This window comes from Colobus angolensis, unplaced genomic scaffold (genome assembly GCF_000951035.1).
Source record: "Colobus angolensis palliatus isolate OR3802 unplaced genomic scaffold, Cang.pa_1.0 Scaffold15, whole genome shotgun sequence".
NCBI classification, from domain to species: domain Eukaryota; kingdom Metazoa; phylum Chordata; class Mammalia; order Primates; family Cercopithecidae; genus Colobus; species Colobus angolensis.
In genome coordinates, this window is record NW_012114599.1 from 8,931,143 (window position 1) to 8,958,608 (window position 27,466).

Here is a 27,466-nt window from a genome sequence, read left to right on the forward strand (position 1 = left end):
TAAGACTTACAAGCCTCAAGTTGATAGGATTTTCTCTTCTGAAATGGTATCTGCTTGAAGATGAATCCTAATGACTCAGGGAAAAAGCTGATGAATTTCACCAGCCTCGGCTCAGACAACCAGCAATTACCTTGTTTAAAAAAAAAAAAAAAAAAAAAAAAGATTAAAAAAGAAAAAAGTCTTGCTGGACTATCATTCAACTTGAAATTGGATTCTATATTAAACATCCCCAGTTCCAAGAGACAGACTAGAAAGAAGAAAGAGTGACCACAGAGATTCATTCTTGAGTTGAAATGAAGATAGAGAGTAGGGGCTGCCCCCTAAAGAACCTGTAATTTAAAGAGCACAGCTTTCCTTACCACCAATACTTCATTTTGGGGTTCATGTTTCTGCATGTTTTCTACATCTACTTAGGGCTTGGGTATAGAAACTGAATAGGCCTCTGAAGATAGATGTCCATTTATCCTGAATCTTTGTCACCTGCTGATGTAGTGTCCTAGCAATCCTTACTTGTTTCTTAGAGAAGGCAAAACACCTGCAGCAACATCATCATGAAGTAGGAACTTCATATTTTCACATTACCTCCAGTGCTTTAATCTCCTCTCTTGGGACCCCTCTTATCTCCTATTAAGATCCATCCTGCTCTACCCTCTAGTCCCCTACCTCCTGGACACATATTCACTAAGGAGCTTCATATTTTTATCCTGCTTGGATACCCAATCTGTGAGAGGGAAAGCACAGCTGACATATTACTTAACATCAACATCTTGCTGATATTAGAACAAATACTCTTTTCTGATTTTCAGGCTCGCACTTCCAGTCTGTTTGTTAAACAAGCCCCATGCCCTGTGTGCCGTTTCTATGCTTCTACTCAGTTCTGCTCTTTCTGCCTTATACTTCGCAAAGGATGATCCAAGACCACCTACATCACAATCACCTGGGATTGTTGTTAAACTTCAAATTTGGAGGTTCCTCAACTGTATCTGATAATAGGGCCCAGTTAACTGCATTTTAATTAGTTTCCCAGGTGATATTTAGGTGAACTGAAGTTGGAGAATCATTGCTCTATGCCTTTGTCCATATCATTTCTTCCTTTTAGAATGTCCTCTCACATTCTTTAGACATTGTCATCCTTCCCATCCCTTCCTTTTATGGAATTTTGCACATTCTTCCTAGTATTAATGGTCACTGGAGTAACTGTCACTTGGAGACTATAAATTTAGATAAGTACAGGGACCATTTGTCAATCATATTTGCAGTCCCTGTAGTGTCTGTTATGGTGCTTTGCACATAGAAGCTACTCCATAGAGGCTTGATGAATAAATGAAGGATTCACTCCCTCCAGAAGTAGAAACCTAGGAAGGGCTCACTATATATATGGATTTTTAAGATTAAATGTCAGCAGGCTATTGGGGAAATATTTTTAAGTAGAAAATATTTTTTGGTGACCTAAATGTAAAAGCATGTATATGACCTCATTCTGTTTCAGTGTTTAAGGTCAAACATCAAAGAAAGGCTGCTCTTTCTCTTCAGCGTTAGTGGTGAACAACTATTATGTAAAAGAATTACCATTGTCTATCAGGAGGCTTCTGAAAGATTTACAGAGTACAAGGGAGATGCTCCAAGGTCCTGCCTCTGGGATCTCATTATAATTGAAATCTCTAGGCTGTAGGACCATAGTCTGAGCAGTCCAAGGTTTCTAGAATGCTGGGTTTATTAATTCAAGATCCAAGGCACATTAAACTGGGGACTAGGTGGTCCACTTGAGTGATCAGTGTCACTGTTCAAATGCCAGGAGAGTCTCTTCTCTTCAGTGAATCTCTAGTAATGGAAGGGTCCTGTTTTCCACAGAAGGGACTCACTCCTTGACTCTGGCAATGCCCCACTAGAATACAAGCTCCTTTGGATATGTGTTTTATTTATTTCTGAAACACAGTGTCTGGCACATGTGAGTGGCTAAGAAAATCTTGGCAGATAAAACCATAAACGAATGTGTTGTTTTTGCATTTCTTTGGATTACTTATTGGCTTAAATCTAAGATGTTAAAAAAACTTGACCCCCAAGACAGTACATTTTTGAGCTGCAATGAAATTCTTGTTTAAAAAAAAAAAAACACTGAATTATTGTTATCAGAGCAAAGTGTTAACTTACTTGTTATAGCAAAATTCTGTATCTTTCTCCCTGGCTCCCATTCATTATCCATTCCCCTCTTTTATTTTAGTTTTGCTTGCTTACTGCTAGGGATTCTTTCTCCATTTGCTTTTCTCCTGACCATATGGAAAAACCTTGAGTTTACTACATGAGTTTGGAGTGATTTCAGACCTCTGTCTTCAGCTGATGATCCTCCGCATGGATCATCTTTCGCTTGCTATGTGATGAATAGAAGTGCTTACAAAATTTACTTGGGGAGTGGGGAGGCATCAGACAGGAGTGGAAAACATGTGAGGCTCCTTGATGAAATAATGCAGCCTACACACATTTATTCAGGTGGAAAGAAGGGGCAGCATGGGAGGTTAAGTACCTAAATCTTGAGCTCTTTGTCCCCAGAAAACATTCTTTCCATTCTGTAGGGCCTCTACAATGAAGGTGATTTTTGTTGTGCTTCGATATGTGTCTTTTAATTGTATTGGAAGGATGAGAAGATTTACTTCCTTGAGTATGTCCAAAGTGTTAGGGCCCTCTTAACAGAGCAAATAAAATTGTTAACTTATTGTCATGAAAACAGAAAGTTTCTGCCATTTTGGAAATCATTATACTTTAATGCAAAATGCCTGAATTAAAATTCTAGTTCTGTCACTTAAGTCTAAATGACTCTAGCCAGCTTACTTTCATGAACCATTTATTTTTCTCATTTGTAAAATGGGAATGATAATATCTCCTTGTATCGTCACAAAAGTTAGGGAAAGTGAATACAAAGTAATTAGCACAGTACCTAGGACAAGTAGATGCTCAGTCCATGATTTCAGTCATTATTGCCATCAGTGCCCTGATTAGGGCCGTTAAACCCTGCTCTGTGGCTCTGGCATAATGAATTGGAGGACAAACCTTGCTAACTTCACATGGAGCCCAAGATTGTCAGAGCATCTTCCTTCTGAATTCTCTTTTATTTATTTTCTATCAAAAGACTCTTCTCCAGCTTTCTTCTTTCTACCCATATTTCCATGTTAGCATGCAGATTAATATTTAATAAATGCTTGGTGTTCTTTCCATTCTGTAGGGCCTCTACAATGAAGGTGATTTTTGTTGTGCTTCGATATGTGTCTTTTAATTGTATTGGAAGGATGAGAAGATTTACTTCCTTGAGTATGTCCCAAGTGTTAGGGCCCTCTTAACAGAGCAAATAAAATAAGCAAACCAGGGCTGATGTTGGAAGACACACACCCAGGTTGTGGGGAAAATGTCAGGGCCTCTCTTTATGCTGGAGATCAGTCTTTCCAGCCCAAGAGTCTTTGCTCATGAGTCTGAATCATGTGTTTCTTCTCTTTCTAACATTGACATTGATTTACAATCTGATTTTGAACTCTGCTTATGTTAGGGTGCAACCATTTCACATAGACATTTTTAACTGCAAATGTTTAGGCCCATTTCCCAGATTCTGATTTACCACCGGAGATTTGGTGAATCAGCACATGACCCTATGATCATTACTTTCCTCATTTAATAAGCAGATGTTGTGCATCTTCTATGTGCCAGGCTGTGCTCTAGGAACTGGGAATACATCAATGAAAAAAAGAAACGAAAATCCCTGCACTTAGAGAGTTGCATCTTTTGAAGAGAGAAAGACAATAAATAGAACCATTGAATAAACTATAAAACATGTAAAAAGTAATAAGAGCTGTCCAGGCGTGGTGGTTCACGCCTGTAATCCCAGCACTTAAGGAGGCTGAGGCGGGCAGATTCCCTAAGGTCAAGAGTTCAAGACCAGCCTGGCCAACATGGTGAAACCCTGTTTCTACTAAAAATACAAAAAAAAAAAAAAAAAAATAGCCAAGTGTGCTTGGCAGGTACCTGTAATCCCAGCTACTTGGGAGGCTGAGGCAGAAGAATTGCTTGAGTCTGGAAGGCAGAGGTTGCAGTGAGCCGAGTTCACACCACTGCACTCCAGCCTGGGTGACAAGAGCAAGACTCTGTCTCAAAAACAAACAAAAAAAGTAATAAGTGATATCTAGGAAAATAAAGTAGAGGAAAGGGCCAACGGTGCCTCTCATGAGTTTTCAACAACTTCATTATTTTGTATCCTATGCCTGTCTTTCCTTTTGTGACCACGTTGCCTACCCTCACCCTAGTTTCTTCCTTTCCTGAACAATTTCAGCAGGTATTTTCAGACATAAGGCAGGGATCTGACTTCTGTTTTGTGAGTTTAAGAGAAAGGCTGGAGCCTATGATGTGACCGCTCATAGACCATCCCCTTTAGGACCTGTCCCAATGTATTAAAGAGCAGACAGGAAACTCTCTCTTTGGAGGGGAAAAATAGGTATTAGCACAGAGTCTCTGTGTAAATGAGTTTTTTTTTTTTTTTTCCTGAAGTCTGGCCATGGTCTGATAGCCTGAGGCTGGAGCCAGGGCAGTAATTTTCACTTTAGATGGGATGGTCAGATGAGAAAAGCCTTCATCCTCTGGCATCATCTCTTTGTCTAGAAGCATTTGGAAGTGCTTGCCTTGGTAGTGGATAAGGATTTATGGTTGCTTTAATGTTGCCTTAGAAACAGATTAATTGCTTACCTTTGAGGCTTTAAGTCAGCAAGAATTACATAGAAGGGAATTCCAAGTTCTGATGAAGGCCATCAGGGAGTTCCTTGGAATAACCCCAGCTGCCAATCAAGAGGATACCATTACGCTGACTGTCCAATATATTGGACTGGTAGGAATGCCAGCATGTGCCTTTGCTCTGAGTCAAGTCCTCCTTGGTAGCCAAAACTGGCTATAGCTTCCAGCAGGGAGTGGTCACTGCTGCCAACCACTCTTCAGGCCTCTTTGCTCCAAAAGCTCTCCCTCATCCTTTACAAAAGCAGTTTGATAATGATCTATCTCTTGCAGATGTGGGTTTCTATTCCTTGTAGCTGTGACCTCTTCCTCCAACACAACTGGCTGGACTACTCACAGCTGGATATCTTTTTACCATCCTTTGTCAGTGCCATTTGGGTCTGTAATCTGTAGGTGATGGGTTGTGTGTTGTTTTAAAATAAACAGTGATCAGAAGATAAATTGGGTATTCTTGATACTGTGCTGAAGTCTCATTTGGATGATGTAATGGATATTCCTAAGTTAGTACTGCTCATAGTTGTACGAGTTGATCTGAATCCACCATAAGAATCAGCCTATACTTTGTATTGGTAAATTAAGGCAGAATATAAGAAAGCCAGGCAGCAAATCAACATATCCACAGTCTCTATCCTTATCTTTCTGCTTAATTTGTATGGAAATGTATATTTGAGGGAAAATGGGGAGAATTAAGTAGAACTACTTTGAATCTGATGATAGAGGAAAGACTCTGAAAGAAAGGAGACAAAAGGACGAAGAAGGAACTTGCATTTAGATAACACCTATTCCACATCTTCTTGGGCATTTGGATTTGGTATTAATTTAATACAAAAAGAAATTCAACTCCAGAGAGTTCTTTCCAGTTGCTTCATTGCCAATAAGCTACATCAGTGTGTTGTATCCACTGTTCACAAATTATAATGCTCCCCTCTTTTGAATATAATTGTAATGTTTTTAGTTAACACCAGAAGCCCCCTTTCTTTTTCTCTGATAATGATGATGGATTTTTGCAGATCTGTCTACCTTTAGAAATCTAGTGACCTTTTGGCTAAGAACATATTGTGGGATGTGGACTAGGGAAGGGATAAAGGGCAGGGCTTTTTCTTGGCTGGCCTAGGAGATTGCCCTGACAGTGCATGCAGGAAGAGGTTGCCAGGCAATTGCTAAAAGACCAGATTGAAGGGCAGCTGTCTCTAGGAGCGTGCTAGCCCTCATGTTACATCACAGTTATTGATGCTTGTCTGTTTGAGTCTAATCCATAAGATAAAAGCCAGGCTATTGGAAACCTTCCACAAGACTTTTGCTAACTAGGCCCTCCTGATTCCCTGATTCTGCATGGAAGCCAAGAGGCTTTCCAATGGGCTAGTCCAAGCCAACCCCAATAGTTCTCAAAGATTACTTCACACACTATCAGGGATGATGTAATGGAGCAGTTAATTATATCAGTCTTGGAAAAAGACCAGGGGTTGAGTCTTAGTTGAGGGTTTTACTGTCCGTATGACATTCAGCAAGTATTTAACCTATCTGAGCCTCAGTTATCCACCTCCATATGGGCTGATAATACCCTCTATTTAGGATTGTTGTTAGGGTACTGTGCATTGCACAACTCTAGGGGTGCTGTTCTCATGGACTGTAATGGAAATAGCAACACTAGGAATTTTGTAACATAGCAATGCTGGCTAATGTAAATATTAAATATAATTGATATGTATAGAGAGAATTTAGCATGGTGTCCATGACTGTTTAAGAATGGAATCTAGTATTCTCTCAGGAAATTGGTTATAATTTGGTGTTCAGCTCTTTTGAAACTTGCTTCTAAGAAGGAAAAAGCAAAATAGTTTTGGATACAGAATAATCTGCAAAGACTTGGATATAAGAAATTGTTACGTTGTTCAGGGAATGGGAATAATTTCCATATTCTGGAGCTCAGATGCCAGATTATAAAAGGTCTTAGAAAGCCTGCTAAGGGTTTTGAGCTTTGTCCTCAGGGAAGCAAGAAACCAATGAAGAGTTTTAAGGGAAGTGAAGAGTGTCAGATCTGCACTTTAGGAATTTCATTTTGGCTGAAATATGAAGAATGGAATGATGTGATTTGGCAGTCAATTGAAGGGAGTGGTTAATTATATCAGTCTTGGAGATAGACACAAGTTTGAATCTCTCTTCAGTGTTTATGTTCAGTACTACTATTTATTACAAATATTTCACTTTTCTGATTCTTTCAGGTCCCCAAGACATTTTAAATTGCATATCTTCCAAAAGGATCACTACAGAGGTTTCTTTCACCATTTTAAATGTTAGATATCTTCTATATCATTTTGTATACCTGCCAAGTATTGGGATCACTTATAAATTAGATTTTATAGAGTAGGCAAAAGCTGGTCTCCTTGTGTCCACCCTTGTCCCTTCAGTCTATTCTGCACTGAACCAGCAGAGAGATCCTTCTAAAAGAAAAATCAGATCATATCACCCTCTGATTAGAACCTCCCAGTGATTCTCATCTTCTACCCCATCAAAGCTCATGCCTTATGGCAACTCAGTGTTCCATGATCCATTCTCACTCCTGAGCCCTGCCCCCTTGGTGCATTGCCCTCTTGCTACATTGGTTTTCTGTGTTTCTACACTGTGCCAAGCATGGTTCCCATTAGGACATTTGCACTTGCTAGGAATTCTGTTCCTACAGATATCCACAAGACATGATCTTTTGTGTCCTTTAGGACTTTGCTCAAGTGTTACCTTATCAGAGAGGCCTTCCTTAACCATCTAGTATGAAATCATGCATGCCATGTGTATACACACTCTCTCTCTCTCTCTCTTTCTCTCTCTCACACACACACTCACACACTCACTCCTTGTCCTCTTTAGATTGCTCTGCACATACATGTACCATAGGACTTTTTAACCTTCTGATACTTATATTTGTTTGTTTCCTCCACCATTAGAATATAAGCTCTGTGAGAACATTGACTTTGTTTTATCACTGGTGAATTCTCAGGATCTAGAGAAGAGAGCCTAGCAAGTCTTTCTAGAATACATATTAAGCATGCATAAATATCTGTGGATGAAATGGATACACAAGGGAGTTGGAACTAGATTTTCCACCATTCTTGCGGGATGGTTGAATTTCACCTTGTTTCAAACAGAAATCTCCAAACCTTTCAAAGACTGAACAAGCAGACATACTGACCATGAACTTTTGCATATTTTGAGAATGTGCTGCCTCTGTTTTTCAGCCTTTTACTTAGTTTCAAATTCTGCTATAACCCTCCTCTGGTTTTCTTTAGTATGGGAAAAATGTCAAAGAAACTTATCTCTCTGTAGTGATGAGCTATAAAGGGCTTTAGGCTATGGGGGGATCTCTGAGGGTCTGCCAGAATGTCCTAGGCAGGGGTGTTCTCCTGGGCCCTGGTACAGTTTGCAGAATAAGCCATTAGGAGCAAACATGAGCCAGAGAGTATAGGCGAACATAGGGTGGCTCTCAGCCAGCCTGAAGCTATGAAAGCCTCTAATCCAGCTCCTCTTTTAACTTTTTCCAGGACATTAAGGGTATGTTCTGACTCAGGGCTTCTTCCTATTGCTGCTTTATCTGATGTCATAGCTGGTCCCTCCTGCAAGGCCTGGGAGACAGTTACCCTGACTTGGAGCAGACCTTCCTCTACTTCAGTTTCCACTCACCTCCCTTCCAGGTTCTGGAAGCAGAGGAGACGTAAGGTCTGAGTAGAGTTTTACTTGAGCTGGTAGGTGAACTTAAGGCCATTGTGGCCAGGTCCACCACTATGCCTACCAAGCTTTGTGTGCCGCTCACTGACTCTGTTGCCATGGCCCTCCTTGCCTACAGCCCTTCATCATGTGTATATTTTGTGGTCTCTGTTGTCATGCCACATGAGCTAATTTAAATGGAATTATTGGTCCTGCATTTTTTGGTCACTTTGAACCCTCGACAGAACTAATATGTATTTTAGAATGACCATGGAAAATATGACCGACACCGAGAAGGAACATTTTAAGGCTGGTGACGCTGATTCCACAGCCTGCCAGGCTCTTACCCACAAGTAGGTCTTGGCCTGGTTATCTCCCTTTCCAACCTGCAGAAAAACAGGCTCTGTACACAGATGTGAAGAGCTGTGCTTGAAGAACCAGATGCCTAGCTACTAATGTATCAGCAGACCTGGGCTGGCTGAAAATTAGGAAGAAATGTGCTCTCATCAAAACATGCTTTTAAAAACTGTACTTAATGTGTGGAAATACTGCATTACAGCAGAATTTTTTTCTCCTCAAGAACAAATGCCATTGAGCTTTGATTTCAGGCAAGCTTGAAGTTTTCTGTTTCCAAGTAAGTGTAAAGCAATAGGACATGATTTCATGAAATACAGTGTACGATGCTCTCTAGTGTTTAAGATAATCACCAGGCCTTATATTGGTGGGATTTTTTCAGGGTCTGATTTTCAAAGCATCAATTGTAATAAGGTGCTTTTGGCATTGAAACTGTTTTTGGAAGAAGATGTACTAACACAAATTTAGAAGAAAATCTGCTTTAGTAAAAAGGAGGAAATTATTTGATGCTTCAAAAGTCCTGTGATTTTGGCTATTAGCATGCGTAAATGTGTGTTTTATAAGGCAAGGCTATATAAATTGAACTTTTCCTTTCCAATGAGTCAATTGTGTATCTTGCTCAGTGAATGGGTACTCCATGTAGTAAATTCACAGAAAGATTGAATTGTAAACTTTACAAAGGATTGCTTAGTCACTGATGGAGTCTTAGAACGCAATCATTCATCATAGATTTTGTGATGGTCAAATATAAACAAATTTTGGTAAGAGTAATAAAAATAATTAGTAATGCTTTGGATGCAGCTCTAATGACATGACTTTTTTCCCGCCCTCTCCCCCATCTTGTTTTTACCAGTAGGTTGTGACAGTTGGAAGTGTCGTGTACAACATGCAGCGATTAAGTCTTTCACCCACCTTTTCAATGGGATTTCATCTGTTAGTTATTGTGGCTCTCTTATTTTCCCATGTGGACTACGTAATTGCCGAGACAGAAATGGAAGGAGAAGGAAATGAAACTGGTGAATGCACTGGCTCATATTACTGTAAGAAAGGGGTAATTTTGCCCATTTGGGAACCCCAAGACCCTTCTTTTGGGGACAAAATTGCTAGAGCTACTGTGTATTTTGTGGCCATGGTCTACATGTTTCTTGGAGTCTCTATCATAGCTGATCGGTTCATGTCCTCTATAGAAGTCATCACATCTCAAGAAAAAGAAATAACCATAAAGAAACCCAACGGAGAGACCACCAAGACAACTGTGAGGATCTGGAATGAGACAGTTTCTAACCTGACCTTGATGGCCCTGGGATCTTCTGCTCCTGAGATTCTCCTTTCAGTAATTGAAGTGTGCGGCCATAACTTCACTGCAGGAGACCTCGGTCCTAGCACCATCGTGGGAAGTGCTGCATTCAACATGTTCATCATTATTGCACTCTGTGTTTACGTGGTCCCTGACGGAGAGACAAGGAAGATTAAGCATTTGCGTGTGTTCTTTGTGACGGCAGCCTGGAGCATCTTTGCCTACACCTGGCTTTACATTATTTTGTCTGTCATCTCTCCTGGCGTTGTGGAGGTCTGGGAAGGTTTGCTTACTTTCTTCTTCTTTCCCATCTGTGTTGTGTTCGCTTGGGTGGCGGATAGAAGACTTCTGTTTTACAAGTATGTCTACAAGAGGTATCGAGCTGGCAAGCAGAGGGGGATGATTATTGAACATGAAGGAGACAGGCCATCTTCCAAGACTGAAATTGAAATGGATGGGAAAGTGGTCAATTCTCATGTTGAAAATTTCTTAGATGGTGCTCTGGTTCTGGAGGTGGATGAGAGGGACCAAGATGATGAAGAAGCTAGGCGAGAAATGGCTAGGATTCTGAAGGAACTTAAGCAGAAGCATCCAGAGAAAGAAATAGAGCAATTAATAGAATTAGCTAACTACCAAGTCCTAAGTCAGCAGCAAAAAAGTAGAGCATTTTACCGCATTCAAGCTACTCGCCTGATGACTGGAGCTGGCAATATTTTAAAGAGGCATGCAGCTGACCAAGCAAGGAAGGCTGTCAGCATGCACGAGGTCAACACTGAAGTGACTGAAAATGACCCCGTTAGTAAGATCTTCTTTGAACAAGGGACATATCAGTGTCTGGAGAACTGTGGTACTGTGGCCCTTACCATTATCCGCAGAGGTGGTGATTTGACCAACACTGTGTTTGTTGACTTCAGAACAGAGGATGGCACAGCAAATGCTGGGTCTGATTATGAATTTACTGAAGGAACTGTGGTGTTTAAGCCTGGTGAGACCCAGAAGGAAATCAGAGTGGGTATCATAGATGATGATATATTTGAGGAGGATGAAAATTTCCTTGTGCATCTCAGCAATGTCAAAGTATCTTCTGAAGCTTCAGAAGATGGCATACTCGAAGCCAATCATGTTTCTACACTTGCTTGCCTCGGATCTCCCTCCACTGCCACTGTAACTATTTTTGATGATGACCACGCAGGCATTTTTACTTTTGAGGAACCTGTGACTCATGTGAGTGAGAGCATTGGCATCATGGAGGTGAAAGTATTGAGAACATCTGGAGCTCGAGGAAATGTTATCGTTCCATATAAAACCATCGAAGGGACTGCCAGAGGTGGAGGGGAGGATTTTGAGGACACTTGTGGAGAGCTCGAATTCCAGAATGATGAAATTGTGTAAGTTCTATATTATATATGTGTGTGTGTGTGTTTCAGTGTGTTTATGAATGTGAGTCTGTGCATCATTTTTTAAATAGCATACAAGGAATGGAATAGCTTTTATACAAGATCTCTTTCAAAATATCAGTCTTTGCTTGGGTACCAATTGCCAATATGCTCTACACATAGAGATCTTAAATTTATTTACATCAGAAGTTTATTTTTACTTTTATACTTTCACACATTTTAAGTACATTGTGACCATGATAAAATGAGTAATAGGACATGATTTATCAGATAACTTAGGCTGAAAAATTTGTCTTCTATTTTGAATTACATGGTATATGCTCAGAAAAGGAATATTTAAAACATCACAATAGGTCTCTAACTTCATTTCTGAGTACAGATTGGGAAAACCCAAAAAGGTAACACCTCTGAAAAGAATTTCCTGGCTACCAGGGCTGACTGAGAATATTTTTGTGGCTTTTATGTGACATTGTGTTTTGTGACAATATAAGTTAACGTTTCTGCTTAAATGCCAATGCTAAATTATGACTTTATAAACAATCCTGCTTCTTCAGTGTTATGCCAATATGGGAAAGTCCATCCAGCTCTTTTGTAGTTCCAGTCTGGTTTTATTTTACATCCTTATTAAACAAACCCTGTACCCTGCTGATACAGTGATAGAGAGAGAAATAAGGTTCTGTCCATGTGTCTAGTTGTCAGGGAGCAGGTCAGAGAAAAGAAGGAACAATTTATTCTTCCTCTTGGTACTTTACAGTGGCACTGTGCTCGTGTAGTAATATGAAGTACCCAGTTGTTAAGTGATTCTTCCACTGAGAGTTGGTATTTAGAGGGCTGTTCCCCCTTTGCCTAGGAAAGTGTGTTGCACTCAACTCACCAAAAGCAAACCAGAAAATTTGACTCTATGAACAATTTCTGGGAGGGAGGGGGAGAGGGAGACTGGCAGGGAGGCTGCCTATAATATCTGCAGTACAACAAAAGACATTGAAATGAATGATTATGTTGGTTGAAGCACTGGACATTTAGAAATTTCAGGGAAGAAAAATAAATATATAAATATACTTCTAAAATAGTTAACTCTTAGGATAATGGCATATGATATGCCAAATGTTGAATGCATGCTCTTTCAATATGAAATTTCTCCTACTGAAAGTGAGAGAAAACAAACCAAAAAGGGAGGGGATGGGCAGAGAGAACAGATTTTCCTGAAAGAGCCTTCCAGTGTCCTTAAATCTCTTTGTTGTTACACTATAGTGATAAGTAATGTCAAGTACCATATCACAATGAAATCAAGCAAAATAGGGATTCTAATATCCATCTTCTGATATGTGTAGGGAGCATAGTGTTTTGATTAATATCTATTTTGTGTTAATTATAATGTTGTTAGTGTTCCACTTATTGAGATGTGTTTTGTTGGGATACTTATTTTACTGAAAGATAGTGATCTAGTAGCAAATTAATATCCTTCATATCCAAGAAAGAATTTTTTCAATGGTCTTGCATTGGAAAGTTCACATATGCTTAGGTTAACACAAATGAACTTTATTCCTTTGCTAGGAATTCTTTCCCTATTGATTATATTTTCCCTAACAATTATGTTTTCTCATCATTTCAATTATTGAACCCTTCTGTAGTATATAGCACTTGTAATCCATGTAAAAGTGTATTGCATATTGTTAAAGGTATATTTCATGTTGTTAAATGAACTCATAAGGGTGGCCCTTAAAACACCTTAAATCTGTGTTTTGTTTGTTTGACTAACCATATTTTCTTTTGAAAATTTAATCTTACCTTTTCTTAAGAATAAGGACTCTATGCTGGTTTATTTGAAAAGCAGCTTTTCCCTATTTATTCTGCTGTTTGGGACTTTTACCAAACCATAAATAACCTTCTTTTGGGTGGTACAATGCAGAAGAGTAAGGAAAAGGATTTTTAAAGAGGATTGACATTGATTTGATAGAATAACTTATTCTGCCAAGCTCCATTTAAAAACCATTCATCTTATGCAATTAAATTGATTTTATTCTTGCTAAGGAAGGAATATTGCCAAATTCCATTTTTAGAAATTTAGATTTCTTGTGAAAATTGGTAAACATTGGTGGAGTTGGTGAAAATTGGCTAATAATTCATGCCATCTCTGTATATTTGTTCTTAGGAGTATTCAAGATCAATCGCAAGTTTCTTGCTCTATAAAATTGTTACTATACTTCATTTGCTCAACTGAAATGTGAAATTTTAGAAATGGCAAAGCATTTAATTTATAAGTGGAATGAAATTACAGACCTACATTTTTTATATATATTTTTAATTTTGAAGAGATTTCATCTTGACTTCATAGAGTTTTTTTACTGATAAGCTTTGTAGATGCTAAATAGGCCTATTGATTGTACAAATTTGTTTGGCTGGGACTTAACCTTAAAGTAAGCACCAGGATTTAAACACAAGCTTTCTAGAAAAACGTATTATCAAAGATATTTTGATCCCATGTCTTTGCTATTGGGAATAGTGCTGCAATGAACATATAAGTGCATGTGTCTTTATAATAAGAATGATTTATATTTATATTCCTTTGGGTATATACCCAGTAATGTGATTGCTGGGTCAAATGGAGTTGTGGTGCTCTGTTAGCAGCTTAGGAAACATTATTTTTTAATGGATCATTTTTCCTTTGTCAGTCTTCTTATTTCCGTACAGTCAGATCCAAGTGAAAGAGTTTGTCATCGTGCAATGGAGCCAGGCTATGGAGACTAAACCCAACTTATCTTGAAGAATGAATTTATATCTCATCAAATTACATAGTTAATCTTGAAAGATGTCCTCCTTCAAAACCTACAGTACTTAAACAAGGCTGATGGCACCACTAAGCTTTATTAAGTACTTTGAATAAAATTTTGTTGGTTTAAAGTTGTGCACAAAGCCAGACTTTATGATTCTTTCCAGAGCACCATAAAGAGATTCCTGGAAAAGCCTAAATTTAAAGGCTAATTTTAAGAAGCCCCTAACCAAGGTAGAAATAAGTTCCAATCTGATCAAGGATGGAGAATAAGAGGCAGTATAGCTTTACTGATTGTTTGATTCCAAAAACAAGATAGATTCCTAATCTTTGATCTTGTTTTTAGTGTAGAAGTCATCATTTAAATTTATAATATAAAAATGTCTATACATATTTATTCATATTTTCACATAAATGAGTTGAATTATTTCAACTTGATAAGTGATAAGTGATGCTTGTAATTTCTAATAAAATATATTCTCAGCAAAACATTTTAAAATTACAAAGCAAAATCCCATTAAATAGATATAATTAACAGCTAGCACATGCTTTTTTATAAACTCAGTCAATGACACATGCTAAACCAATGCCAACTAATTTTGACTTACAACAGGGAATTCTGTCTAATGTTAACAGCTAATAAAAAATAAATGAAGAATATGCTAATTTGATTTGTGGTTTGCTAGGTAATATCCACAAATTTGAAGTGCTGTTAATGATTGTTCTTTAATGGTTCTAGTTTAATGGTAATAAGTATTACAAAATATTGTTTGGTATTTCAAGTCTAACATTAGCTTAACTGTTTTGGAAAAATGTTAAGGCTAATTAACTAATGTAGATACAAATCAAATTTAATTACTTAGTTATAGTCCAATGATAATATTATTTTTGGAAGACAATTCAAAAGATTATGAGCATTTAGTATTATATATTTAAAATACAGAGTTGAAAAATCAGACTATATAAGTTAGGATATTTACCTAATATACTCCTTAGAATATCAGTTTAGCAGAGGTTCCTACTCATAGTATAATATATTAAACAACGGGCCTACCCAAACTTAATTTTGTTTTAACAATTATTATATTTTTTAAGTGCAGTTTTAACTTCATTAACTTTAGGAAATAGTATGTATAAGACGTCTCAACAAATATAGCTGTCTGATGCTCAATATTTATATCACATTTTACTCTGTTTGGAAAAAAGACTAGAAAGGAAATAAAATTTCAGTATCATATGGGTTCTACAGAATTATTATCATATTCCAGGGAAAATAAATATTTTGTTTTTGCTATTTATGGGACCGGTGTTCTTTTCTTGTTCTATAGAGTTCTTGTTCTAGAGAATTCTATAGAATTCTCTATAGACTTAGCTTTATGAGATGGCAATTCAATTCTGAGAGTAAAACAAAATACATTAAGACAGCCAGATGTAAACAAGGTGAAATGAAGATATTAAGAAAACTTGAAGTGATCAGAACAGAAGAATAATTGTGTGGAGAAATCAGAAATGATGAAAAATATTAGAAAAAATATCACAAGACAAGAAAGGCTGTTAGGACATACTAATTTAAGTCCAACATATTCAAGCTTTACTTTATAGCAGTAGAATTTTATCTGCTACCTTTAGAGCATACTTGCATATTGACATAGAATTTACCTAGGTAATGTGCTAATGTAAGAAATTTGTATGGAATAACTTTAGCATTTGAATGGATTTCTTCTTTAGTGGATTATCTTTTCAGACCAGAATATTTGTCTCTTTTTAGAGCCAAATCACATATAGTATCATCTGCAAACCTAAATTATAATCACAAGTTTTTATAAATGCATGTTTTCTGAATGCATAGCTATTATAAAAATAAGATAAGAGCCAAAAACATTTATGAGTCTGAATTTAGTGCTGCCAGGAGCCTAAATTTATTATGTGCAGAAAGGTTGTTTACCGAGGCAACCAGATTGCCATATTTGCTATTATAATCTTATTTTTCCAGCACTAATTAAAGCTTGGGGTTATAGTATCATTATGTAAAGGAATTTTGTCTTAGCAATTGAGATTTCATAGTTCAGCCATATTGAAGTGTTTAAATTATGGGCTCTTCTCTTAGTCATCATCCAAGACCATTACATAAACGGCTGATTGCTTTACTGGGTTAGGGGCAGAGGAGAATTTATATATCAGTTAATCTGCACATATTTAATAAGCTACGGATTTGTGGCCAGCAGTGGGCTAAGAATTATAAAGGAAATAGAAAAAAATATGCTCCTTATACTCTAAAATGGGAGATAATGAGATGATGCATATTCTGATAAGGAGAAATATCATTTTAAAGACATTTTGTAAACTATAGGAAGCCTTGATTTTAGACAAAATATTTTCATTTGCCTTTGGAGGACAAAAGCATAATTTAAAAGAAAAACGGGATGTGCATTGTAAGATGGAATCAAACCTTGGTAAATCTAAGAGTATGGGCAGTTTCAATAGACAGGACCATTATCAAAATTAATGAAAGGCTAAGTGAAAGTACATTTTGTATAACGGGATTTTAAATCATTATGAGGGTATTTAAATCAATCTGAGTACATCCTTTAAAGGATTATTGTTTGTAGAACCCTTTTTGTTTGTGGAATGTGTAGAAACAAAATTTAGAAGACTAATGGTATTAGTGTACTATTTTCCAAGCACTTTCTCAAATGTTTTTTATACATGTGATATCATAATGACCTAATGAAGTAAGTGACCTTGCAGAGGAAAAATTGAAACTTAGAGAGATTAAGTAATTTCTTCAAAGTGCTAATAAATTATGGATCTAGGATTTGAACCCTTTTCTATTTGAAATAAAAGCTTATGTGCTTGTTCTTCCATACCACTTTGCTTCTTGAAGGTCCTAAGGAGAATTTAATAGATTTGTAGTAAAATATTCTTAGTACTTTAGTTTTCTCTGTGTTAACTAGTCCTTGGGTTTCTAGGAATGGTTCTGCTTTACTTGAATCCTATGGCCATTGAGCAGCTTTTGAGGAGTCCTTAGCCATGGACAATTATCTACTGTCACGTCATTTTCTCAGAGTTATTACTCTGCCATCATCTTGTAAAATCTGAGTGGATTTTACACTAAGTTGTGAAATGGGAAGAGGTTTTCTTTGCTTTACTTTCCTTAGGATACCATTAACCAAGGGAAGGAGATTTCAGCATACTTAATTCTTTTGAGTAGAGCAACCTTGAGGGTCTAAGATATATAAGAGGTTATTTGTTGTTATTTTGCTTCTCTGTCAGCTAGCAAAGCAGAGATGTGGAAAATTGCCTATAGGCAACATCGTAATATCATGGTAACTAACAGGTTTTCATATAAAATATCTTCATCATATTCCCTTCATGGCTGAAATCTGACCATCGGAGATTTATTGTTTGGGGCAGAACATCGATTAGTCCCTTTTTACAATATAAATGCCATGAAACTCAGAAGGTTAGCCTTGCAACAGTAGAGTTAAATGACTCTGGGCCAGTGGCAGGAAAGGGTGAGAAGATAGCTGAATGTACTGTGGGCAAGTGGCATTTGAGATAATCTTTGTAACTGCCTTGGGTGAGCCCGCTGAGGGTCCCAATGGAAGGTGCTGAGTGGGCAGGCAGGACTCAAGCTGCTGTCTTCCCACAGGGCCTTGCAGTTCCCGCCCTGGATTTCTGGTGGGAAGTCCAGAAGGCCCTTGGGAGGGAAAGCAGCAATTAACAATGTGGAAAGAATTATAAGAAATCTCTTCCATTGCTTCCTCTCCTGGCTCGACATACTGCCTATATAATACCCATCGATTTGCCAAAGGTTGAGCCAAGCCAGGGCCCTTTCTTTTCACAGACTTATACAGCTGTTTCACTATAGAGCCAGGCTAAATAAACAATTCTTTTTCATTTCCTGCCTTTCTCCTGAGGACTTGGTGCTGTAGATGACAATTTATTTCTTTCCTACAGTGTCTCCACAGGGCTAAATATGGGAATAGGCATTGTGTTCTTTGGTGACAGTTGAAGATATGAAGGTAAGAATGAAAAGCAGAACCTGAGTCCCTCACCTTTCAGGCTGGTGCTCATGATAACAGAGCAACCGGGTTGTTGCAGTATATTTAGCAATTCACATATTAATAAAATACCCTAAGATATTTCCCAGATACAGTTTATTTTATTTTATTTTTGCTTTTCTATGCTTACATATGAGATATCTGGGATCCTAGGTATTCTGAAGCCTTGTGGTGACCCTTGAAACCAAGGCCACACCATTTTTCCATGACAGATTTCCTGAGATAAAGATGGGCTTAGGGGGTCGCTCAACTTGGAAATCTGAGCTCTGTCTCTGTCCCCTACTAGCATTGTGCCTTTCAGCCAGTTACTTAGGTTCTGAGTCAACTTTCTCACCTGTAAAATGAGGAAGATGGTCATGGTGTTGTTGGTGATGGTGATTTTGGATATGGTGGTAATGGTGGTGGCGATGGTTGTGGTTGGAATGTTGGTGGTTCTGGATATGTTGGAGGTGGTAGTGATGGTGATGCTGACGGTGGTGGTGGTGGTGGTGGTGATGATGATGGTGATGGCACTAAGATTTATTAAACAAGTTTCCTGCTATTCTTAAAGTATACATATGACTTAATCTTTACAACTATATCAAATAGCTACTCTTGTTATACCCATTTTACAGATGAAGAGCTTGAAGCTTAGAGATTTAACTTTCTCTGGGTCGCACAGCTAATAAAAGGTGGATCTAGAATTGAGCAGGACTGCTTGACTGTAATGCCCGTAGAATCTTATTCAGGGCTGTTTCTTCCTTTGAATGACTTCCATACACAGGGAAGAGTATGTTTCAGGCTGTGGTGCAATGACACTAACCTCAACATAGGCTCATGCTGCTCAGAAGATGAGAAACTAGAGCAGTCATTTATCTTTTCTGGGATTCTAGAACATGTATTCACCGCGTTGCACCCCGTGCCTCACTCTCCATTAACCTAGAAGACCATGAATAGCTGAGTTTGAGAGGCAAGGGAGTGCTAAATGTTGTAGTCCCTCCGTGTAGCTGACCTACCTAGTTATTTTTGGGTTTGGTTTGTTTTCTGTCACACAATATTTATTTCCCTTTGTTACTAGTTTTTAAAAAGAAACTTCTTTATTCCTAGTTTTCTGTCATTGCCTGCTTTGGCGCTGTAGCATTTAACTTCCTTATATGGCTGAATAATGAATGCAGCTTTTCTTCATAATTGAAATATGAGTTTCTTGGTCTTTTTTTTTTAATGTGTTACCAGACAATCTAAATTAATGACAACAAAGAATTAGTATCAGTGGATGCCGTTACCTTGTGTCAGCCCTAATAAGAGGTTAAAACATTATATTCCGTGACCCTGGAGGTGGTTAACAGTAAAAATTATTTATTAGGAGACTTCCCTAGAATAAGTGACCTGCATGGCAGTTCATCTTATAAAAAACTTAGAATTCCAACCTCCGCAGCACATAGAATTTTTAGATATATTTTTTAAATGCCCAATTCCAAGTTATTCTTATTTCTGAATTAAATTCTCTGGAGGACAAGAACAAACAAAAAATTCTACCTAAAACGACATGAATATCCAGTTATATCTTGCATAAACTTTGTACAAAACCAATGTTCATGTGTTCCTGTAACAAATTTGTTTTTGAACAAGGTGGTTTTATTTTAATTTTTTACCTTTTGCAGGCAAATTTTGGTCTATTTGGAGTAAGCCTGATAGCAATATGTTTTTAAATATAATTATAACCTTTAAAAGAAGGCTGCAACTGTTAGCTTTCAACAAAGAACATTTGTCTTACACACACACACACACACACACACACACACACACAATTATTAAGGAAAAAGTGCAAAATTAAGTCCTATTTGCATAGATTTTAATTCTTAGGGCACAATTAAAGAAAAAGAAAAATCCTAACGTTACAAGGACAAGTTTCCTTCTTGCACACTAACCATTACAATCTTGACACAGTTTTTACAAATGTGCTATTCAGTTCCATGTGTATATCTGTGTTCCTGGGATTCGTATATCACCTGAGAGAGAGAGAGAGAGAGAGAGAGGCAAAGATGGAGGCAGAGAAGGAGGTGGAGGCAGGGTGAGTAAGAAGGAGGGGTAGGCAGAGAAAGGAGAGGGGAAGAAAGGAGGCAGACGGAGGGACAGAGAGAATATACAGCCCTGATTAGATTTCAGCTATAGCTAAAATGAACTGAAGCCTGGAATTAGTCCATACTCTTGCTCACGCAAACAGAAGACAGTATAAGAGTAAGGAAATAGAAATGGGATTCACTCAAGCTGCTTCTTTATTAAAAATAGACAGCAACTTTGTCCTTGAAATCAAGTGTATGTGCCTGAGTGTGTTTGAAGAGCCAGAAGTAGCCTGTGGAATCCAGAAGGGCTGGGCCCTATTCGTTGATTCCTGCTTCCAGCAAATATTCTATGAGCATCAATCCCATGCCAAGTCCCTTGCAAGATGCTGGGACAACAGTGGTACCTAAGACATAGCCTCGGCCATAGAAAACCTCAAGCTTTACTAGAGGAGATGGACATACAAGTGTTCAGTCATACAACACGGTGTATGTTTAGTTACCCCTAAAGCTTCTCTGTGCCTTCCTTGGCCTCCTTCTGTCAATGCCACCTGATGGGGCTCTTACCGCTGGTGTTTAGGCTGAGAATAAATGATGAGCTGTCAGTGTTGTTGCTGTCCGCTCCAGGAGCAACCCCCCCGCCGTGCCTGCTTTTCCCCAAAAGAAAACTACAGGGCTCTCTCTTGTCTCCTGTCCCCATCCCACATGGCTCCTATCACAGTTTGGCTGCCCTCTCTGATGGAGACCAGAAGAGCAGAGATTAGGAACAACTCAAATCTGATTCATTTTTCATAGCAGTAATGAACTCAGAAAAATGTGAAGTAGGGAGAGAGTTTTGTCTTCTACTTTGCTTCTTAATCCTGTGCATTACTAGGGGAAGCATACGTTACTCACATCTGAGTCCTTTCTCTAAATGGTATGAGTTTATTAAGCATAAACAAATGAGGCTACTACATACATTGAAACTACTTAGCCAGGAATCTGATGAGCTGGGCTCAGTGCTTTTGGGGTCTTAGGCTCAGGTGGCCTGGTAGCTCAGAATATCCTGACATGGTGCTGAAGGAGGCCAGAGAGATTACCGAGAAAAGACAAAAGATTAGATGTGCGAGTCTTTCTGAGCTGTTGTTATTAGGCAAAAAAGAACCCCATGTGGGTGGTTTCTGGGATGCTATAAGCTGATATATTCTAGGAAGTAATTTATCTGACCTACATATGGTCTAGTAAAATGGAATAATATTAATATAATGTAATAATGTAAACATTAATATGAATATGTAAATGTAGAAGTAAACATAAAACAAATAAAATAATGTAAATATTAAGTCCAGATATTTATCTGACAATATCTAGAGCTAAACTATCCTGCGGTTGTTATTTGTTTGGATAACTTAAGTGTCTTTGCTAAGTTCGAATAATTTTAGGGAAGGAACATCTTTCCCAATATCTCATGACTTCTGTAGCTATTGTAAACTATATTCTCTTAGATCGATCTGTTTTTGATTATTTGGTTATTAATTCTATGGTCAATTCTTGCATATGAAGCACTTGAGACATTTTGAAGTAGATCTGGGTCTTTGGCCCTGAAGTTTTCCAGCTTACTGTTTTATGACTCTGTGCATTTACCTTTTGTGTGTGTGTGTGTGTATATATATTTATATATATATTTATATATATTTCCATCCAAGCTATCGTGTGCTTGACTCCAGCTATCTTCATTTTAAACATGTTGCTTCCTAAACATGAATATGGAATAAAAGTGAATGGTAGATGTTCATTGTGGGCACATTGCCATCCAAAGGCTATTTTTGCTGTTAACATAATGACTAAAGGCACATGCTTTAGGGCCATACTAGCCTAGGTTTAAATCCTCATTCTATCTCTGTGACTCATGCCTGTGGTCCAGCTACTAAGGAGGCTGAGGTGGGAAGATCACTTGAGTCGGGGAGGTTGAGGTTGCAGTGTGATCACACCACTGCACTCCAGCCTGGGTGACAGAGCGAGACCTTGTCTCAGAAAAACAAAAACAAAACAAAAGAAACAAACAAAAACTTCAAATTCTTCAGCAAAACTAATCCTAACACTTGCTTTGAGAGCCAATAAAATAAAGTGTTAAGTTGAATATTAAGAAACATGTCTTGATTATGTTTTTCTTACATTAGTCTACAATTCCCAATGATGTCTCATGGGCCAGCCTTCCCAAAGTTCCTGTTCTTCTTTGATATTAGGGAGAAGATCAGAAAAAAAATACCTATTTGGTACTATGCCTATTACCTGGGTGAGAAAATAATCTGTACACCGAACTCCCATGACATGCAGTTTACCGATATAACAAACCTACATATGTACCTGAAACCTAAAATAAAAAATAAAAATAACAATTGGTCATACTGAAGACAATCACAAGACTGAGAGATGGGAGAACTCTGCATAATCTTCAAAAAGCAATCAAATATCAGTAGCCTAAGACATTTTAAAATGCTCATTTGCAGAGACCGCTGTACTTTGCCTCCTGAGAGAAAGGTTGGTAAATTCTCATTTTTATTTTTGGCGCTTTGCTTTTTTATCTACCCTTTTCCAGTGGGCAAACGTGATGCTTAGGGCAAAGCTAGATTTTGATGAAGTTCTTCCTGATAGGAGGCTTCTGTTAGGTTGTTGCAAAAGTAGTTGCTGGTTTTGTCATTACTTTTGAATTAAAACTAGCAGTTACTTTTGCACCAACCTAATAAAATAGAGAATATAATCCAGGAGACAGAATGGAATGCAGAAGGAAACAAGTATTTAGGAATCAGGAGTTCCAGAACCAACTTGTCTCATTAGGCTACTGGTCTGGTTAATTGGTCGCTACCTAGACCAGCAGCCTTGGGTGAGTCATTTCATATCTCTGAACTCTTCAGTGTTCTTGATAGTAAAATTAAGGCATTGAAGTAAACGATCTATGGGTTTTCTTCCATCTCATAAATGTTTGCTGTCCTGAGAGAAAGCAAAATTTTTTTTAAAAAAATGATACAACACTGAATAAGATTTAGAGTAAAGTATAAGGAAATATATATTTTTTTGTTGTCTAAATTAGTCTTTGCCTTACTTTTTAAAATATAGTTATTTGTCAAAAAGAAACATTTTGAAAGACAACAAATATATAAAAATAGCTTAAATCCTTGTTTCTTAGCGAGTGTTGGTAGGTTATAAACTTGTAAAATTATATATGTTAAATAGATGATCTACTAAAGTGAATTTTGTCAAATTTGTTTTATTGTCTTATATAAGTTGGCATTCCTGTCACAATGTATTTAGGATAACAATATAACTTATTGTTCAAATCAGAGCACTTTTGTGAGTAAAAGAGGGCACTATTAATAATTATGCAGATGGCCGGGCGCGGTGGCTCAAGCCTGTAATCCCAGCACTTTGGGAGGCCGAGACAGGCGGATCACGAGGTCAGGAGATCGAGACCATCCTGGCTGACACAGTGAAACCCCGTCTCTAAAAAAAATACAAAAAACTAGCTGGGCAAGGTGGCGGGCGCCTGTAGTCCCAGCTACTTGGGAGGCTGAGGCAGGAGAATGGCGTAAACCCAGGAGGCGGAGCTTGCAGTGAGCTGAGATCGGGCCACTGCACTCCAGCCTGGGCGATAGAGCGAGACTCCGTCTCAACAACAACAACAACAAAATAATAATAATAATAATAATTATGCAGATACATAATTAAGAAGTATGGCACAGTCAACCTAATTTGAACATCTCTGTGCTTGCTGTCTCAGAAAAGTGGAGAGGTTGCTATTTTTTTTTTAGACAGTCTTACTTGCTCTGTCACCCAGACTTGAGTGCAGTGGTGCAATCTCAGCTCACTACAACCTCCGCCTCCTGAGTTCGAGCAATTCTCCTGCCTCAGCTTCCCAAGTAGCTGGGATTACAGGCAGCTGTCACCACACCCAGCTAAATTTTTTTTTGTTTTTTGTGCTTTTAGTAGAGATGGGGTTTCACCATGTTGGCCACCCTGGTCTTGGACTTCTGACCTCAGGTGTGACGCATCCTTTGTCTTGAACTCTGACCTCAGGTGACGCACCCGTCTCGGCCTCCGAAAGTGCTGGGATTACAGGCCGCGCCTGGTTGAGATTGCTTTTCTTTGGAGATGAATATGAGAGCAATAGTCCTCTGAAATGAAAGACTTTGCGTTTGATGTTTCTGTTTGTTTGCTTTGCCTACCCACATCCTATCCTTTTTTGTAATACAGCTTGGCTAGTAAACATGCCTGCTGGAATGGAGACGGGAAAGTAATTAGATAAGTGGCAATGGAAGAGGTAATCCATTATGCTTAAGCCATAACTCCATTGGTTTGCTAGTCACACCACATTGGCAGTTTTCTTTCTTTTTTTTTTTTCCCCATATGGATTAGAACAATTGATTTTTATTCTATGTCTTCAGGAAAATTGTAGTTACATGTGAAGTAGATATGTAGGACTGTGAGTAAAGTGTTAACTCTGCAGCAGTCAAAATCGTTACCAATTATGTCTAATTTTTCTTTTTCAATGAGAGACTCTCTGAAGTCCCCTCCAGCTTTAAAAAGCAGTTATTCAGCAACATCACCACCTCTCCAGTCCTAAGACTTCCTGACCTCGTCTTACCTTTTCTTACTCTTAGACTTGGTTGTTCAAGCCTGGAGAAATAGTTGGTACACTTCTGAGTTACTGTGCTTATAGGCTATCCTCCTCAGCCTTCTTCATGCATTCCATGAATAGTCCTCAGTCTTGTCCTTAAATACGCTTTCTTTCCTTTTTACAATGAATTTCTGAGCCATATATTTCATGCTCTTTGGTAGCCAGATGACATAAATCTGTCTGTGTCCTTCTTTCCCAATACTGCCAACTGCAGAGAGTTTTCTCCAGTTAATACCTATTGTCTTATAAATATGCACCATTGTCTTCTTTCTTTAACCAGTAGTATTTTTTCAAGGTGATTTTGTAGGAACAGAACAATATTGATCTTTAGGCTAAGCCAGTTTAATTCAAATCAAGTTAGCTATATGTTTCCATAAGAAATATATTGACCTATCATAAATGTATGGCAAATTAATCATATTTGCTGATTTTAAACAGGAAAAGAGTTATTGAGAAAGTACCTGTGCAATGAATAAACCTCCAGGAGACTAAAACACATCCTCATTTAAACATGACTTAAAGAATGTAATATTTTAATTAATAAAGTGATAGACACTGAAAGATCAATCAAGGCAAGAACAACGAAGAATTTAGCACGAGGAAAAATCATGCAAGTAGAGAATCAGAATTAAGCTTCAAAATATTCTTAAGTGAAATAATTACTGAGAGCTTTAGTTATCTACACATTCAATGTTACTCAGCAGATGTACAAATAACACTGTGTCCTGGTCCCAATGTGCTAGGGACACAGCAGACACGCTATCACATTAAAACACACCTTGTTGCTAAGTCTCATGAGGGACCTCATATGTGGCTGCAGATGTATACAGATGTTTGCTTCCCCCATGGTCTAGTTGTCTTAGTGGTCAGAATCTCAACAGTTCCCAGAGTTTTGGTCTTAAGATACTGTTTTCTAACAAAATCAACACTGAAAATAAGAGACAGCAAATAATACAATTTCACTCACTAGTTGTTCTGTAACGACTTTGATTCATGTTTCATTTTATAAAATGCTTGAATCACATGAGCCATATGTTTATATTAGAGAAACCAAGGTATTGACTTTCTGTTTCTAAATTTTCATGCTATTACGGTGGGATTAACTGTTAGGTTAATTCTATAACCTAATATCTAGGTTATTTCTATAACCTGATGGTTCATGCTATTATGATGCCATTAAATGTTAGGTTATTTCTCTTACATAATTCTTACAAATTTTCTTTTTTCTATTACTATAAACTATGATGCTCAACAAATAAATTTTCTTAACTGTTGGTTGGCAAATCCATCTGTTTTACTACATGCACACCTAGTGAGACACATCATCGTGTGCCTGTAATGGGTCAACCCATAGTTTAAGAGAATATAATGCTGCTTTTTCTATGTATTTCTGTTATACTTGTATTTATCCACGGATTAGTAAATACAAAAATTTGCCTTATGAACAAAGGAAATTTAAATGAAACTTCTTGGCATGTATTATACCTTTGTATGCCTTTGAGCTCCCTCTTAAAGGACATTAATTTGTATCATGCTGTGTAATGATATTATATGTAGTAAGGTCTCAAGCTACAGGACATGAATGTTTTCACTTGCATTTGAAATAAGACTTTCATATAATTTGGAGGGAAACAAGTATAGCATGTAAAGCAGACCAATGTTATTAACTTCCGAATTCCTCCTTTATCTTTATTAAGAAAAAAGGGCTCTGCTTATAAAGATTCTTAAATAGATCATTTGAAAAGTCAGCAATGATAACCAGAAAAAATACCTAAATTACACTCCAACATTTCAGAGGACATTTAGATGAAGTCAATAATACCAAAAATATCCATCAATAGTTTTCATGTATAGTAAAATTAGGTTGGTGTCTTCCTAGTTGAGCTTATCATGATAATACTCTAAATTATTATCATGACTGACTCATGCCTTTGCAATTTTAGCAGCTGTGGTTTTGTGGACATAATATTAGCTAGTGAGTTTAGCAGGAATTTCTGAAGTCAGTAACATTACCTGTACTGTCTTTGATCTAAACAGTCAGTAGTGCCTAAGAAGCATATTCTAGCAAGGAAACAATCTGAATCTCTTTGCTCTTAAGGTAGTGTCTCCATTCCCATAGTGAAGAATCTGTTTCAATTAAAACCGCATGCCTCCTCCAAGGTAGTGTTAAATTTATGGCAGTGAATGCTATAACTTGCTAGTTATTTCCAGCTTTTAATCCAGTGCCTAATATACCATAAATGGTTGTAAATGTATCATTACAAAATAGATGTAATATCCCTCTATGTGAAAGAGCTTTTCTATTCTTGGGAAGGAGAAGTAACACATTTATGAAAACTAGTTGTATGTGAAGTAAGTAAAGTACACTTAATACACCATCAGGTCATCTCACCAAAAAGGTTATAACATTTTATAGACATGGTCACAATTGCAC

The 27,466-nt window shown here is 37.7% G+C and overlaps 1 protein-coding gene across 2 annotated transcripts in view; it reads left to right on the plus strand.

Moving 5' to 3' along the window:
• SLC8A1 (solute carrier family 8 (sodium/calcium exchanger), member 1) overlaps window positions 1-27,466 on the plus strand; it is a 394,332-nt gene that overhangs the window by 69,252 nt on the left and 297,614 nt on the right. For both annotated transcript variants that reach the window (XM_011935927.1, XM_011935926.1), the window contains one exon: window positions 9,665-11,496. In XM_011935927.1, coding sequence (XP_011791317.1) covers window positions 9,698-11,496 — 1,799 coding nt within the window. In that variant the 5' untranslated portion in view covers window positions 9,665-9,697. The remainder of the gene's footprint in view (window positions 1-9,664; window positions 11,497-27,466) is intronic.